Raw genomic sequence first — 16,195 nt, 5'->3', positions numbered from 1 at the left:
ACATGTTCACTGATGGTTTTCTTTAATCAAATTCTGTACAATGATAAACAGACGTTTGTCGCAAGTTGTAAAAAAAGAAATCCCTCCCATGAGCAAATAAATTAAACTGAATTATGTTTGACGGTATTCATTTGCATCAGGCAAAAGCGACTGACTCAATCAAAATAAAAATATACAAAAAGGAAACATTCGAAGGTAAAACACTCCGCCTGTCGTCGGGTTCAGCCTGTGTGGAGAAAGAGTGTAGAGATGGTTGAACACTGAACATGTCACTCTTCTAATTCTGTTTTCTTCTTACCTTGATAGCCGCTATTCCCAAAGAAGCCATTCAAGTCATGTTTGTTGTTTTTTTCTCCTGAAGAAAATGAAGAAGAAACAATTCAACTGTCAAATACTTATTACTCATGGACTTTTAACATTTCCCATTTTAATGTTTGTGAAATACACTTATTCATCTTGATACCACTTAAGAAGCTTTACGTGTTTTTAACTCTGGAGGACTTGCCTTGTGGGTGAAAATGCAGTTTGAGATGCTGCTGAATGTGTATCTGACGTGGCAGCTGCTGCTGCTGCTGCAGGTCGTCGGCCCGCTCCGACTCCTGAGCCACGCCTTCGGTTTCCGCAGCGGGGGCGGAGTCTGAGGCGAGGCCGGCGGGCTCAGGTGGGTCCTCAACATCTGCCGCCAACGTGTGCCCGAAGGAGTCGGCGGGCCGATGGGATGTGACGGAGGGGGGAGCCGGGGGGGGGCTCGGTGTGGGAGTCGCGGGAAGTTCGACAACTGTGGAGGGAGACAGGTGGGGAAAATAACTGAAGAATTGTGAAGGAAAGTGAGAACTACACGCCGCTCTTTTAAATTTACATTTCTTAGTTTTACCTTCTGGCCGCACTTGTCCGTTAATGTAGCCGTTGTTTTCTGAAAAAGGACAAACGGTTAAACGTTACCTGAATTACTTGAAACGCACACAATATATTACCGTATGCTTTGACTGACATCCGCTCGCCTTCAGCCGCAATTGCTGGTGTGAGTACTTCTCCGTTAACTAAAAGGTCAGAAGTGAGTTGATATAAGATGAGATTAGTGGCAATACTGCCAAAATACCGTGTTGTCCACCGGATCTGCTTTCAGAAGCCGATTCGAGGGCCTGCGACTCGTATGGCCTCTGGTTTTCTGTTGAGAGATTTAAAGTCGTTATCTACCAAAATGTTATAAAGCTACTGGCACAAAAAAGGACACTAAATGGACGCACTGTACCATATTCCCCAAAAGGTGTAGCTTCACTCATAAAACCAAGAGTTTGTGGTGCGTAGGGAACTTCACCAGCGCCTTAGCCGATGGGAACCACACAGAGATGTCAGGTTAGTCAAATACATTAACAAACAAGGGGCAATTAGATGGTGGCTGTCATGTTTGCTCAAACTCACCGTATTTGCCTGGCAACATTCCGCGCTGCCCAGGTAGTTCAGACTGATACGATGACCCCGGCAGACCTGGAAGAAAGCACATAATCAAATGAATTTCAACAACAAATGCAACAGGTTGAGTGTGTGTCTGGTGTAAACAAGTTTTTACCATATTGGCCCGTAGAAATGGCTTCAGGAGCCGGTTGAGCTTCATACGGCATCCTTCCGTAACCTGTGGACATGATGCAGAAATAATCACGGATAACAGAAGGTTAAGGGGCTTGGGTGTTTGTGGCGACATCAAGGCGCATTGTTCACCATATTTGCCGGCTGTATTTCCATTACTGGCAAGAAGCTGCCCCCCATCGGGGAACCCACCGTATCCTGCGCAGAGACGGAAGGAAAAACAGTAAAAAGGAGGAGCCTTTTCACAGCCATGTGTAGACTGGATTCCAGGAATGTTAAAAAAAAAACCTTCTTCATCCACCATACTGACCGTACTGTTGGGGCGCAGGCTCCCCTCCCATGCCGGCGCCGGCACCAACACCGCCTGCAACATATTTAGAACTAATATCACAAACATATCAAGCTAGAAATTGGGCCATAAGCATGGCTGGACTTCCACTCCGAGACAAACGGAACAAAAGACTCACCATATGTGGCATCGCCAGCGGGCCCATAGGGGCTCCCACCAAAACCTGGACCGGGTGGAGACAGTCGTGACACACGTGGACTCATTGAACACGCCATGCGTGCTGGTATCGATTCACACACAGAAGGAATTTGTGTAATTGTAACACATCATGGACATACCATACTTTCCTGGGCCATTGGTCTCTGTACTGAGGGGTTGTTCACCAAACTGCAGCCCGCCGATGCCTAAATAAAAGTGAGCAGCGATTGGGTAGAGAGAAGCATTGATTGGCACAGCAGCACAAACAAGTTAAATTTGCATGAGTTCTAAATACCAACGTGCTGCCGACTGATGACGGCGTATATAAACCTCCCTCCCCACGCTACACTACAGTACCGTCACGGAACACAACCGGGAGGCACTCACCGTACTTGGTGTTGTAATTCTCCGCACCCATTCCCAGCGTCTGCCCCCCGGTGGGTGAGCCACCCATTCCTGTAGCGTTGGAGGGCGATTTAGTTCGGTAAGTCACCGTTGTGATGTACAGGCGTGTTGTTTTCCCGCCTTATTAAAGATTTGTAAAGAAGGCGAATGTATACATACCACCGTACATGCTGCCTAATTTCCCATTTGGACCCAGACCCGCGGACTGAGGCTCAAACTGGCTCATTCCTGCACGAGGACACAGGGAATGTTTGCGTAATGGATCCATTCACTTTTACACTTTGAGATGAATGTCCACAAATGTGACCCACGGTCCTCAAAGCAGTGATCAGAATATACACACAGATGTACAAACTGGACCTGAGATACTTTTCTCTGCAGATGCAGTTGATTAATCTGCAGACTGTTTAATATTTTACCATCTATTCCAGCAGCATCCACTGGAGCTCCATTGTAAGGCATCTGTCTGGCAACGCCTGCAGAATCAGCAGTAAATTGGACAAAAATTGATTATTTTCTAATTTCCTTTACCTTTATATTATATTTAACTTTAATGCATCCTCATTCCTCCGAACATGTCATACCTGATTTTCCATTAGCACCTTGGCCGAGGCCTAAAAAATACAGAAATACTTAATTTTACTGTAATTCCCATAATGTAAAATGAACTAAAGGTAATATTAGAGCACTTGCTTGCATAGTCCGGTTGGACATCAGCACTGTAGCTATTTCCATTGCCTGCAAAAAAGACACCATAAACTACCTCAGTGCTGTGAATTTCAACACCAGCATGCTGAGCGAAAATGCAATGTAAACCTCATTTATCATCAGCGTATAGTTGAATTAAAGGGCAACTGTTAAAGCTCATCCCTTCATATTCTACCTTTATATGAGTTTCCGTTTCCAGCTGCGAGGTGCGCCCCCTGTCCGTAACCTGAAATGATTCAGATCAATTATCAAAATGCATCTTAAGATTATCATCGTTCCTTATGTGAGTTGCTTTAATCAAATAAAACATTCACCCGGCGGCTTTGGTTTCCCCGCGAAAGGATATCCCAGGTTTCCTGCACAGATAAAAGTACTTTGAAAAACACATCTGAACCTTGAAGTGAAGAAGGAAAATATAGAGATTCCCTGTTCATATTAAGAGTAAATGTTACCATATCCGTTGCCGTGTCCAGGGGCAGTGTATCCTCCTCCTCCATAACCTTTAGGTGAATAAAAAATGAATTCAATTCAATGATCATCGTGACCAAACTTCAATGTGAACATTTCATACATTTGAAAATTGACAATGAAGAAAAAAAGAACAATTTAATTTACTGTTGGGTTTAGCATCATATCTGTTTGGAACACCAGCTGCTGCTCCATAACCTAAAAAACAAATGATTCAAACGCCAATAATCAATTATATGAACAATGATTGTTGCTTTGTCCATGCAAAAAAACAGTTCTGCACCTTTTATGTTAGTGCCAGTGGATGCTCCTGCTTTATAACCTTGACACGACAAACACAATGAGTACAATGAGTCTGTTGTTGATATTCAAGTAAACTCAGACTTATAAAAAAACAAACAAAAGCTGCAATTATCAGAATTATGTGGAAAATAACCTCTCTTTTGAGATAATAAAACTCCAGGTTTACCAGATCGTGGTATTTTCATCCACTGTCCATTTGGTACGCCTGATGGTCCACAGTCTAGAGCAACAGCACAACACAAAGTAAAAAGTTAATTTCCAGTTACACTTCATCCTTCATGGATGTCTGTGGGACAGGACTCGGATTGCGTTGTTCAAAGAAAGAGAGACATCTTTACCTGGTTTGTTTGGTTTAGCTTCCTGCCCTTTGGAGACAGAAGCTCCTCTGTTCTCTGAAAACCAGGAGAGACAAACCGTCCGATCAGGACTTTTATCCGATGAATTTTACACTTACCACAAAAATAAAGCAGTGTGTGAAAGTTAAAAGTCTCCACATGCACCGTGACTGCAGAAACTAATTAACCCCGACGCGAGTTTTAAGAAAATATCCTGCTGTGAGATGGTAGTTAAGTAACTCTGTTGGAGGGTTTCTCTCCTGCCTCCAAGGCTTTGCACGGATTCCGGTTCGGGGTGCTTGCCTTGAGGGAGGAGGTCTTCCAGCTGTGCGTCGGATGTGGCGGCCATGGGGACGTTACCCTTTGGGCCCAGGAGTCCTAGTTCAGGTGCGGCCTTTGGGCCTTTGACCTGAGGGGTCGCTGGTGCTGGTTCTGGTGTCTGTTTGTAGCTTTTTCCGTGTGTCACAGGGGAACGCAGCTTTTGATATTTGTCTTGCGTCACCATTACAAGGACGCCGCTCGTCGGCTCGGGGGAACCTGGCTTTGCACCCGGAGTTATTCCTTGTGGGAGCGCAACAACGTCCCGTAGGGCCTCGCTCGGCTGGTCGGGGGAGAAAAGTCCACCTTTCAGGCCTTTTTCATTGGACCAACCTGCGCTCTTTGCACCGTTCCCATTCGGCACCATGTCGTAGCCTGAGAATCAAACCGAAATGTGAACAAAAATGCTTTTAATTGAAGAATATGGGAACAGCTTACAAGAAAACAACATATTTGGATGTTAGAGATTAATATTTAATAAATTAATTAGTTACATTAGATAGCTGGAACTTACCGTTGGGTTTATTTCCATATCCACCAATTTCAGCGCCATTTCTAAATCCATGACCTTAGAAAAATAATAACAAGACGGAAACTGGACTGGTTGTATTTAAGTTCTTAAATGCCTAAATAAAAAAATAACGTGAGATGTATGTATTTTCTATGTTGATTAAATGAAAAACAGGCGTAGGTCTACTAACCTAACCACCAACTAATGTTTTCATGAAGGCGAGCAAAGGAACTTAACTCAATGCACAGCTCCATAACCTCGGGTTAAACATATTACATAAAATAGCATCGTCGGTTAGAGCACCTCAACCTAAAACTATTTACCGTTGGGTCTGGTTCCATATCCATTGGGAACGGCTCCATTTCCAACACCTGTGGTTAAAACAAATTGTCATAACCCCAAATCATCAACATAATTAACTTTTTCCTTGTTGTGCGTCACATTTATATTATTAAATTTAATGTAAAAAAAAAAATCTCACCGTTGGATCTGGCGCCATACCCATTTGGAATATTCCCGTAACCTGGAAAAACAAAACCACATTTGTCTTTGCTTTACAGACAGATCCAGAGTGGTTTTGTTTTTGTCTTTGTGCAAGAGACAATTGTGCAAGAGACAATGTCTCTAATATTCTTATAAAATCACTTTAAAAAAAGAAAAATCTATCAAATTTGGTGCATGTTCTGCAAAGGTTGTATCGCTCTTAGATCAGATAATAATAACAAGAATAATAAGAATGCCTACCAAGCTTTGGTCCTTTCATTCCTCCATTTCCAAAGCGAGCTCCCAGACCCAAACCAGCGCTGCCGTAACCACCATTGTATCCTGTTAATTCATTAAACACACATATACATTAACAGAGTAATTGTGCTTTATTCCTCGTCCCGTGCTGGAAGAATAAATTAACACACTGTAACTCAAGTGGTGATCTCCGAGCTGTGAGGTCGTCTTCACTCACCTTGGTTCCTTGGCTGAGGTGCTCCCATACCTGCGTAGCCTCCCGTTGTCACACCTGGACCTTAAGTTAAAGAAGTACAGGTGTGTCTAAGTAAATGTTACAAATATCCTGAATACAGAGCGCCAGAAGGTGAGTTACCTGAGCCATAAAATGGTCGTCCATATCCTTTAATAGGTCTACTTCCTCCTGCTGCATAGAGATTCCAATGTTTTGTGAGGAAGAAAGAAGGAAAATTAAACTCTGATACTGTAATGACAATTTTTGTGTGTGTGTGCGTGTGTGTGTGTGTTTCATACCGTAGCCTTTCATCTGTTGTCCGTTGGTTGGGCCAGACTTAACTCCATATCCTGCAAGAACCATCAAAGTGACAGTAAAAATCCACAGAGTTTCTAAACTAGATGTGACCTGTTAATTAATCAACGGATTCTCCAACTTGATCAGCTGAAGGAGAGTGAACACAGGTACATGAAGTTTACCTTTCATCCCTCCTCCATTGGTCCCACCAGCAGCTGCTCCGTAGCCTTTAATAGATTACAAATGTGCTGAGGTAGTTAGAATAAGCTACTGGCATTAATAAGAGTTGCCTCTATTTGAAAATATATATGATGAGTCCAAGTAGGAAAAATGTTTGTAAAATTAGTTCATGCCGATTTAAGTAATATGAACATTTGAAATCACTAACCTTGGCCCTTTGTGGGGTATCCACCATATCCATGTTGTGCACCCAATACCTGACCCCCCTGTCCTGTTAAATACAGAAACACATGTTTAACTTAAAATTAAAAAAAAAATTAAAATGTTTTGTGTTGTAAAAAGCGAATCATGTGACCATCTCGGTGTGACCAGTGTTACCATTTGATCCGGCGCCATTGCCGTTGTATGGGCCAGCTTTGGCCCCTTGACCTAAAGAAGGAATATTATACTCTTTGATACTGTAGAGATGATTATTTATTATTTTATCATTAGTTTTTGGACACATTACCAATGGTTTTTGCCCCATTTCCATCAGCTACACCAGCTATAGCACCATAGCCTGGTAAAGAAATACTTTTAATTAGTCACATAACACTTAATGTTTGTACATACAGGTAATTGTGTGTTCCACCATACACAAGCATATTGTTGTATCGACATCTAGTCAGTATATATGGACATGTTACAACAATGCTGGAGGAGCTATCGTACCGTTGCCCTTTGTTCCAAGTCCAATATGAGCAGCAGCTGCAGCACCGTTACCTGCAAATAGAAACAACCCAAAAAAGTTTTCACTCATCACCATCAAGTTCAAAAGTATTTTTGTTATATCGATAGAAGCAAAATGAAAAAATTAAAAAGTAATTCAATTAGTTGAGTGATGAACATATTGTCAAACTGGGAATTCAGAAAACAAACATGGCGTAAGCACTTTGCCTGGAACATTAGATAAGTGATGAACGTTAGATAAGTGACACGCTGTGACGCACTAAATAAAGTCCGGAATTGGACAACACGGCACTAAAGGTGTCTCATGGCACTGAGATCTGCACCGGGTAAGAGTGGTGGACTTCACAACAACAACTGCAAGAGTGAGCTGCAATTGTGAAGATCTCTTCATTCAGTAGTTTGGTTCATTTGAGGAGGATCTGTAGCCTGTTAATGTCTAGCAACAGTTCAACGTGTGTGTCTGTTGTGTGTGTGTGTGTGTGTGTGTGTGTGTGTGTGTGTGTGTGTGTGTGTGTGTGTGTGTGTGTGTGTGAGTGTGTGTGTGTGTGTGTGTTTCATACCGTAGCCTTTCATCTGTTGTCCGTTGGTTGGGCCAGACTTAACTCCATATTCTGTAAGAACCATCAGAGTGACAGTAAATATTCACAAAGTTTGCTACATGTGAACTGGTAGAGAGACACATGTGACAAATATGTTGCTGTAGTGCGTTCAGAAAAATGGCCAAATCATGCATGTTTTTAATGGTGAGGTCCACGTTGGATTACCAACCTCGGGGTAGTCCACCTTGTCCATTGTTTACACCAGCGGCTGCTCCATAGCCTTAAAAACAAGATGGATAAATTAACCAACGGATTCTCCAACTGGATCAGCTGAAGTAGAGTGAACACAGGTACATGAAGTTTACCTTTCATCCCTCCTCCATTGGTCCCACCAGCAGCTGCTCCGTAGCCTTTAATAGGTTACAAATGTGGTAAGGTAGTTAGAATAAGCTACTGGCATTAATAAAAGTTACCTCTATTTGAACCTATATATAGTAAGTGCAAGTAGGAAAAATGTTTCTAAAATCAGAGGCATACTTCATGCAAATTTTTGTAAAATGAACATTTGTAATCACTAACCTTGGCTCTTTGTGGGGTATCCACCATATCCATGTTGTGCACCCAATACCTGACCCCCCTGTCCTGTTAACAGAAATGCTTCAGTTACATTAAAAGAAAGAGGAAAATGTTTTGTGTTGTGCAAAATCAAAGAGAATCATGTGACCATCTCAGTGTGACCAGTCTTACCATTTGATCCAGCCCCATTGTTGTTGTATGTGCCAGCTTTGGCTCCTTGACCTAAAGGATGATTATTATATTTGTTGATACTGTAGAGGCGTTCATTTATTTTTGCATCATTTATTTTTGCACACTTTACCGTTGGTTTTAGCCCGATTTCCATCAGCTACACCAGCTACAGCGCCATAGCCTGGTAAACACATACAGTACTTTAAGTAGTCACATCACACTAAATGTTGGTACGTACACATTTTTGTGTGTTGATGCTTCCACCATACACAACCATATTGTTTAACATCCAGTCAATATACATGGATATTTCATGACAGTGTTGTAGGAGCTATCGTACCGTTCATTTGGTGTCCGTATGTTGGGCCAGACTTAACTCCGTATCCTGCAAAAACAATCACAGGTACGGTAAATATTCACAAAATAAAACAATAACTATATCTAAATCATATATAAACTGGTGGAGAGATACATGTGACAAATATGTTGCAGTAGTGTCATCAGAAAAATGACTCAAAATGATACCTGTTGGTTGAGTTCAGTAGTGATGTATTAGAAACTAAAAATCTGAAATGCCAAATCATGCATATTTTTTATGGTGAGGTCCACATTGGATTACCAACCTCGGGGTAGTCCACCTTGTCCATTGTTTACACCAGCGGCTGCTCCATAGCCTTAAAAACAAGATGGATGAATAAACCAACGGATTCTCCAACTGGATCAGCTGAAGTAGAGTGAACACAGGTACATGAAGTTTACCTTTCATCCCTCCTCCATTAGTCCCACCAGCAGCTGCTGCTCCATAGCCTTTAATAGGTTACAAATGTGGTGAGGTAGTTAGAATAAGGTACTTGCATTAATAAAAGTCACCTTCATTGGTACCTATAAATACTAGGGCTGTCAACATTGACGCGTTGATCTATGCGAATCTAAGTCATTACTCATTATTATTACGATTTAGCCTTTAGAAGAAAAACAAACGTTCATTAATAACAACATTGTAACAACAAAAAAACAACATTAATTAATTGCGATTAATCGCCATTAAAAAGGTTTGATTAATTAGTCATTTTTTAAAAATCCATTGACAGCCCTAATAAATAGTGAGTGCAAGTAGAGAAAATGTCGTCAGTTCCATCCTTAATGCAGATTTATGTCAAATTTACATTTGTAATCACTAACCTTGTCCCTTAGTGGGGTATCCACCATATCCATTTTGTGCACCCAGTGCCTGACCTCCTTGCCCTGTCAAATACAGAAATTCTTAACTTACATAAAAAAGAGGAAAACGTTTTGTGTTGTGAAAAATAAAAGAGAAACCTGTGACCATCGCAGTGGGACCGCTCTTACCATTCGATCCGGCTCCGTTGCCATTGTATCGGCCAGCTTTGGCTCCTTGACCTAAAAGATAATTATTATATTCGTTTTATTGCAGACACGTTTGGTTGTTTTATCTCACGTTTTTGCACACTTTACCGTTGATTTTAGCCCCATTTCCACCAACCACACCAGCTACAGCACCATAGCCTGGTAAAGATATTCTTTTAATTAGTCACATCGCAATTAATGTTTGTATGTACACATTATTGTTTGTTGATGCTTCCACCATACACAACCATATTGTTTAACACCCAGTCAATATACATGGATATTTTATAACATTGTTGTAAGAGCTATCGTACCGTTGCCTTTCATTTGGTGTCCGTATTTTGGGCCAGACTTAACTCCGTATCCTGCAAAAACCATCACAATGACAGGAAATATTCACAAAACAAAAAAATGTACTATTTCTAAATGATATGTAAATTGGTGGAGAGATACATGTGACGAATATGTTGCTGTAGTGTCATCATAAAAATGACTCAAAATTATACCTGTTGGTTGAGTTCAGTTGTAGTGGTGTATCAGAAACTAAAAATCTTAAATGCCAAATCAAGCATGTTTTTAATGGTGAGGTCCACGTTGGATTACCAACCTCGGGGTAGTCCACCTTGTCCATTGTTTACACCAGCTGCTGCTCCATAGCCTTAAACACAAGATGGATGAATAAACCTCCAACCTCCCTCCTAAATTCTACAACTTAACAACAGTGGCGCAACATACAGCAGAGAACTGTGCAGAAGAAAATAGAAGGAGTGGCAAACGGACCACTTAAAGGAGCGCTATGCTAAGCTAGCTGCTGTGCTACTTCTTCATCTTCATCTACCCTGCGCGGCACACCGTCTGCAGAGGACCGCGACTGGGATAAACGTGGGGAGGTTGTTTGCACTTCAAACACAGCCGTCAGATGATGGAGTTGAGAGCAAAGTGCACGAGGACAGCAGGAAGAGTCGCTAGTTAGACATGTTCCACCTGGTGGAATTCGGCCTCCAAGACGATCATATGTGTCGTTTTGTGTTTAAAAAACAATTAAGCAGCAGTGTCTAAAATACACGCTTTCTAAAGTGATCACTTACTTATTACTAGTAAGATTTAGTCTTTAGAAGAAAAACAAACATTCATTAACAACAACAGTCATTAATCGCGATTAATCATGATTGATGAATTTCAAAATGTGTGATTAATTGGTCCATTTTTAAAAACCTATTGACACCCCTAATAAATAGTGAGTGTAAGTAGAGAAAATGTCGTCAGTTCCATCCTTCATGCAGATTTATATAACATTTACATTTGTAATCACTAACCTTGTCCCTTAGTGGGGTATCCACCATATCCATTTTGTGCACCCAGGGCCTGACCTACTTGCCCTGTTAAATACAGAGATTCTTAAGTTACACAAAAAAATTGCCTTGAAAAATATGATGAAAATCTTTTGTGTTGTGAAAAATAACAACCGTGTGACCAGTCTTACCATTTGATCCGGCTCCATTGCCGTTGAATGGGCCAGCCTTGCCTCCTTGACCTAAAGTATGGTTATTAGATTTGTTTTACTGTAGACACGTTTATTTATTATTTTATCTTAAGTTTTTGCACACATTACCATTAGTTTTAGCCCCATTTCCATCAACTACATATAATTAGCTATCGTACCGTTGCCTTTCATTTGGTGTCCGTTGGTTGGGCCAGACTTAACTCCATATCCTGCCAAAACCATCAGTGACAGTAAATATTCATATTGATAAGTTTCTAAACTAGATGTGACCTGGTAGAAAGACACATGTGACAGATATGTTGCTGTAGTGTGTTGAAAAAAAGTGACGTAACAACATGACTATGCGTTGAGCTTAGTTTCAGTTACGTATCAGAAAATGAAAATCTTAAATGCCAAATCATGCATGTTTTTAATGGTGAGGTCCACATTGGATTACCAACCTCGGGGTAGTCCACCTTGTCCGTTGTTTACACCAGCTGCTGCTCCATAGCCTTAAAAACAAGATGGATGAATAAACCAACGGATTCTCCAACTTGATCAGCTGAAGGAGAGTGAACACAGGCACATGAAGTTTACCTTTCATCCCTCCTCCATTGGTCCCACCTGCAACTGCTGCTCCGTAGCCTTTAATAGGTTACAAATGTGCTGAGGTAGTTAGAATAAACTACTTGCATTAATAAGAGTTGCCTCTATTTGAACCTATATATAATGAGTCCAAGTAGGAAAATGTTTGTAAAATCAGTTCATCCAGATTTAAGTAATATGAACATTTGTAATCACTGACCTTGGCCCTTTGTGGGGTATCCACCATATCCATGTTGTGCACCCAATACCTGACCCCCCTGTCCTGTTAAATACAGAAACACATGTTTAACTTAAAATTAAAAAAAAAATTAAAATGTTTTGTGTTGTAAAAAGCGAATCATGAGACCATCTCGGTGTGACCAGTGTTACCATTTGATCCGGCGCCATTGCCGTTGTATGGGCCAGCTTTGGCCCCTTGACCTAAAGAAGGAATATTATACTCTTTGATACTGTAGAGATGATTATTTATTATTTTATCATTAGTTTTTGGACACATTACCAATGGTTTTAGCCCCATTTCCATCAGCTGCACCAGCTACAGCACCATAGCCTGGTAAAGAAATACTTTTAATTAGTCACATAACACTTAATGTTTGTACATACAGGTAATCGTGTGTTGATGGTTCCACCATACACAAGCGTATTGTTTTAATAACTTCTAGTCAATGTACATAGACATGTTACAACAATGCTGGAGGAGCTATCGTACCGTTGCCCTTTGTTCCAAGTCCAATATGAGCAGCAGCTGCAGCACCGTTACCTGCAAATAGAAACACAAAAAAGTTTTCAATCTGGTTTCTCTTCTTGTTTATATGGAAGCATTATAAAAAGGCCCACAAATATTAAGATAAATAATAAAATAAGACTGTGGAGAACCGAGGAGTCTACAAGTCTGGATTAATGTGTAGCAACAGTTCAACGTGTGTCTATTTGTGTGTGTTTCGTACCGTAGCCTTTCATTTGTTGTCCGTTGGTTGGGTCGACCGGAATTCCATATCCTGTAAAAACCATCAGTCACAGTAAATATTCACTGCAATTTCTAAACTAGATGTAAACTGTGTAACAAATATGCTGCATGACTTCATGCCTATGGGTGAGGTTCAGGTGTAGTGATGTATAATACAAATTTAAATCCAGCATTTGCTGCCAAATCATGCATGTTTTAGTGAGGTCCACATTGGATCACCAACCTCGGGGTCGTCCAACTTGTCCAGCTGCTGCTCCATAGCCTTAAAAACAAGATGGATGAATAAACCAAAGGATTCTCCAACTTGATCTGCTGAAGTAGAGTTAACACAGGTACATGAAGTTTACCTTTCATCCCTCCTCCATTGGCCCCACCAGCAGCTGCTGCTCCATAGCCTTTAATAGATTACAAATGTGCTGAGGTAGTTAGAATAAGCTACTTGCATTAATAAGAGTTGCCTCCATGCCATTTGTATCAATTGAGCAGAACCTTCGAAAATGCCTTTCTAACATCCGATCAAATTGTGATGCACATTTATGGAATCCAAACATGTGCACCCACTGCCTGAACCACACCTTGAAAATGAGGTTGTTTGTGAAAACACATCCTGAGAAACAGAGGAATTCATTAATTTACCCTTTGATGGCATCAGCATTCGTCCTACACCTCCACCACTCTGAGGTTTGTTTCCTAGAACAATCAGGACATCAAGGCTGTGAACAAAAGCTTCCGCTTGTTTTGAAAATCCACCAATGCAATAATTTAATAATAACAAGGACAGAGAATGTAAAGTCTGACGGTTTACCGTGTGGTTGTGGTGCCTGTCCATTGGACACTCCAGACGCAGCACCGTAACCTTGAACAATGGACATTGAATGTTAAACTGACAGATCTGCGTTACAATGTTTAGCTTTGCAACCAGTGAAGTGAATGGAGCGACTGTGCACAAGCAGTAAAACCATTCTTTCCTCCTCACAGAGCGATGTCACATTTGGACGGCTGCTGCCACTGAAGGAAAGCTGCCATTGATTCCTCCGAATCAAAAGGTACTGTGCAGCGGGGCTTGTTGCAGCATTTTAAAACAAATAGAAAAAATGACATAATTTCAAGGGGGGGGGGGGCGTAACAATTTCTATTTAAATCATTGCAATAGAAAATGTAAATTCCACTCGGGTAATGTAGTCTTAGTGGCCACCTGTCAGTAAAGTACATGGTAGAGAGCTGGTGTGCCAGATGAGGAGAGATCATCATCGTTCTTGGCTCTGTGTCAGCTCATAACTCCAGAGGCGAGTGTTTTACCTTCTCTCTACGATGGAACACAGTAACTCTACAGATCTAAAGCGACCCCATTCAGTGGTGACTCCTCTGGAAGTATTCCAGTAGCAGTGAGACTTAAGTATCCAATTAAAACACCAATCCAGTCCTCACATTAATTCAAGGCAAACACCTCAACACAAGATTCACAGCTACTGTTTTGAAGAAATCCCACACAAGTGCACCAAGATGACATATCGGCCCCGACATCACTCCACTCACCCCCCGTGTGTGCCGCCTGCACCAGCCAAAGGACCACTACTGCGCTCTGAAGTAGTAGTTGTGCCACCATGGTGGACCTGGAGAGAAACTACCGCCTAAAATGCGTTGGACCCGGCAGGAGAGGAGCGGAGAGGAGAGCAGAAGAACCTGGAGTGGGCAACGAACCCCGACGGTGAGGGACTGATATACACTCTGGTCTGACGTGCCCCTCCTTCTGTCTGCAGAGGCTCCTGTTCCCCAGAGCCCCCCCGCCCCCCCCCCCCCCTCGAGAGACACCCGCTGTGTACGCACGCCAAATAAATAATTGGGCAGTTAAAGTGAATTCACACTTAAGGGAGACCTAGAGGAGCAAAGAGAGGACATTGACTGATTAACTGGTCGGTGCATCACACAGGACGGATTGGACCAATGTCCTTTGTCAATCACGTAGTCCCATTTGAATAAGAACGTGGGTATTTTTTTTAATCAAAACGTTGGACACCAAACTAAACTATTGGCATAAATAAATATGTTCCTCTAGATAACGAGTTTGTTCTTAAACATTTGAAAGTCACTCGTATTAACACGCCATCATGCCTAAAAACAACCGTGGACACCGACTTGCTGAATTCAACACCTGCAGACACATATGGTTCTCAATTAATGTGTTACAGAAACACAGACCCTCTCAGCAGGCAGCATTCGGACCAGTTTCCGGGTTAAAAAGGTTTTTGCGGGGATGCTTACATTTAGTTTGAAATGATTCTGTGAACTTTTATTTAGAATACCATAAAGATCCAGTTAATTTATGAATGGACTTTACGACAGAAATGACGTCACTTGGAGGTGCAGACGAGCCAGTTTAAAGATGGAAAGTGAGCGACATTAAAAGCTTCGACTTCCACTCACGTCCGTGAGTGACGTCTCCACGGTCACACGCAGTTGGTAAGAGACCCTTGTATATTTAAGGAAAAGCGAGTAAAAAGAGAAAGACATCTCACCTTTCACACAGATTCCTCACTCAAAGCCCAAATCCTCATCTCACAGGGTCAAGGAGAGGTTAACGTCTCACCTCCCGGCCCACCCAGACCTCTCACATACTTGGCTCCTCCACAAGATCATTCACCGTCTCCGTCGCGACTGACAAAGGCATCAGTCTGACTTTTAACCACCCCGCAACAAATGTGTCCTTCACCCAGTCTCATCCTCGAGCTTCTGATCAGTGGAAATGTGTAAGTTGTCATGGTTTTACTAAGCAGCATTGGTGGATCCAATGTCACGGAGGGACGAGCAGAAAAAATAGTTTGTGTTGACATGGATGTTAAAATAGTGACATGTGTCTAATTGAGTAAAAAAAAATGGATGGATTCCTACAAAATCGGACATTCATGGCACATGTTACAGGGGGGGGGGTTTCAGGGTGGTGGTCAGGATGTTGTCCTGACGCTCTGTGTACCGGAAAAAGAAAATAAAACCTTCCTGGGGACCACAGGGGAACCACTGTTCACCCAGGATTCTCCGACTGCACAAGGCCATGTCTGCCCTGTGCATTCCTGTCCAGATGTGTGCAGCTGTTTGAGGCAGGCTGGCCAGAGGGGTTTTGAGTCGGTATTTGGTGGAAAGCCAGTGGACTCAAGTGTTGAGTGCTCAACGCCGGCTAGAAACGTTGCTTTAAAGCTGCTGCAAG

At 42.0% G+C, this 16,195-nt stretch overlaps 1 protein-coding gene across 32 annotated transcripts; it reads right to left on the bottom strand.

Annotated features, from left to right (window-relative positions):
- Positions 1-5: 5 nt before the first annotated feature.
- Positions 6-14,698, bottom strand: cmn (calymmin). Of its 32 annotated transcripts, none has more exons than XM_040176076.2 (66): positions 14,530-14,698; positions 13,799-13,849; positions 13,630-13,683; positions 13,341-13,388; positions 13,217-13,255; positions 12,974-13,024; positions 12,736-12,786; positions 12,526-12,576; positions 12,396-12,446; positions 12,226-12,288; positions 12,018-12,065; positions 11,882-11,932; positions 11,600-11,650; positions 11,421-11,471; positions 11,254-11,316; positions 10,545-10,595; positions 10,252-10,302; positions 10,046-10,096; positions 9,920-9,970; positions 9,752-9,814; positions 9,329-9,376; positions 9,193-9,243; positions 8,910-8,954; positions 8,700-8,750; positions 8,570-8,620; positions 8,402-8,464; positions 8,188-8,232; positions 8,052-8,102; positions 7,844-7,894; positions 7,266-7,316; positions 7,063-7,113; positions 6,933-6,983; positions 6,763-6,825; positions 6,557-6,601; positions 6,377-6,427; positions 6,219-6,269; positions 6,081-6,140; positions 5,867-5,947; positions 5,604-5,645; positions 5,446-5,493; positions 5,126-5,179; positions 4,597-4,986; positions 4,297-4,350; positions 4,125-4,178; positions 3,939-3,977; positions 3,803-3,853; positions 3,640-3,687; positions 3,502-3,543; positions 3,363-3,413; positions 3,173-3,217; positions 3,064-3,093; positions 2,899-2,955; positions 2,639-2,707; positions 2,462-2,530; positions 2,215-2,280; positions 2,055-2,099; positions 1,898-1,951; positions 1,720-1,785; positions 1,571-1,633; positions 1,423-1,488; positions 1,253-1,324; positions 1,100-1,168; positions 875-913; positions 506-778; positions 299-355; positions 6-226 (listed from the first exon to the last, which is right to left on the bottom strand). In XM_040176076.2, the coding sequence occupies exons 1-66, from the start codon at positions 14,597-14,599 to the stop codon at positions 222-224; spliced, it is 4,038 nt and encodes a 1,345-aa protein (XP_040032010.2). In that variant the 5' UTR covers positions 14,600-14,698; the 3' UTR covers positions 6-221. The 32 variants fall into 32 exon arrangements, with proteins under 32 accessions (XP_040032010.2, XP_077959657.1, XP_040032026.2 ...); XM_078103531.1 differs by having other exon boundaries at positions 3,363-3,414; positions 3,521-3,543; XM_040176092.2 differs by having other exon boundaries at positions 4,945-4,986.
- Positions 14,699-16,195: the final 1,497 nt, after the last annotated feature.

This window comes from Gasterosteus aculeatus, chromosome 5 (genome assembly GCF_964276395.1).
Source record: "Gasterosteus aculeatus chromosome 5, fGasAcu3.hap1.1, whole genome shotgun sequence".
Lineage (NCBI taxonomy): Eukaryota > Metazoa > Chordata > Actinopteri > Perciformes > Gasterosteidae > Gasterosteus > Gasterosteus aculeatus.
This window is presented reverse-complemented; position numbering and strand designations above follow the sequence as displayed.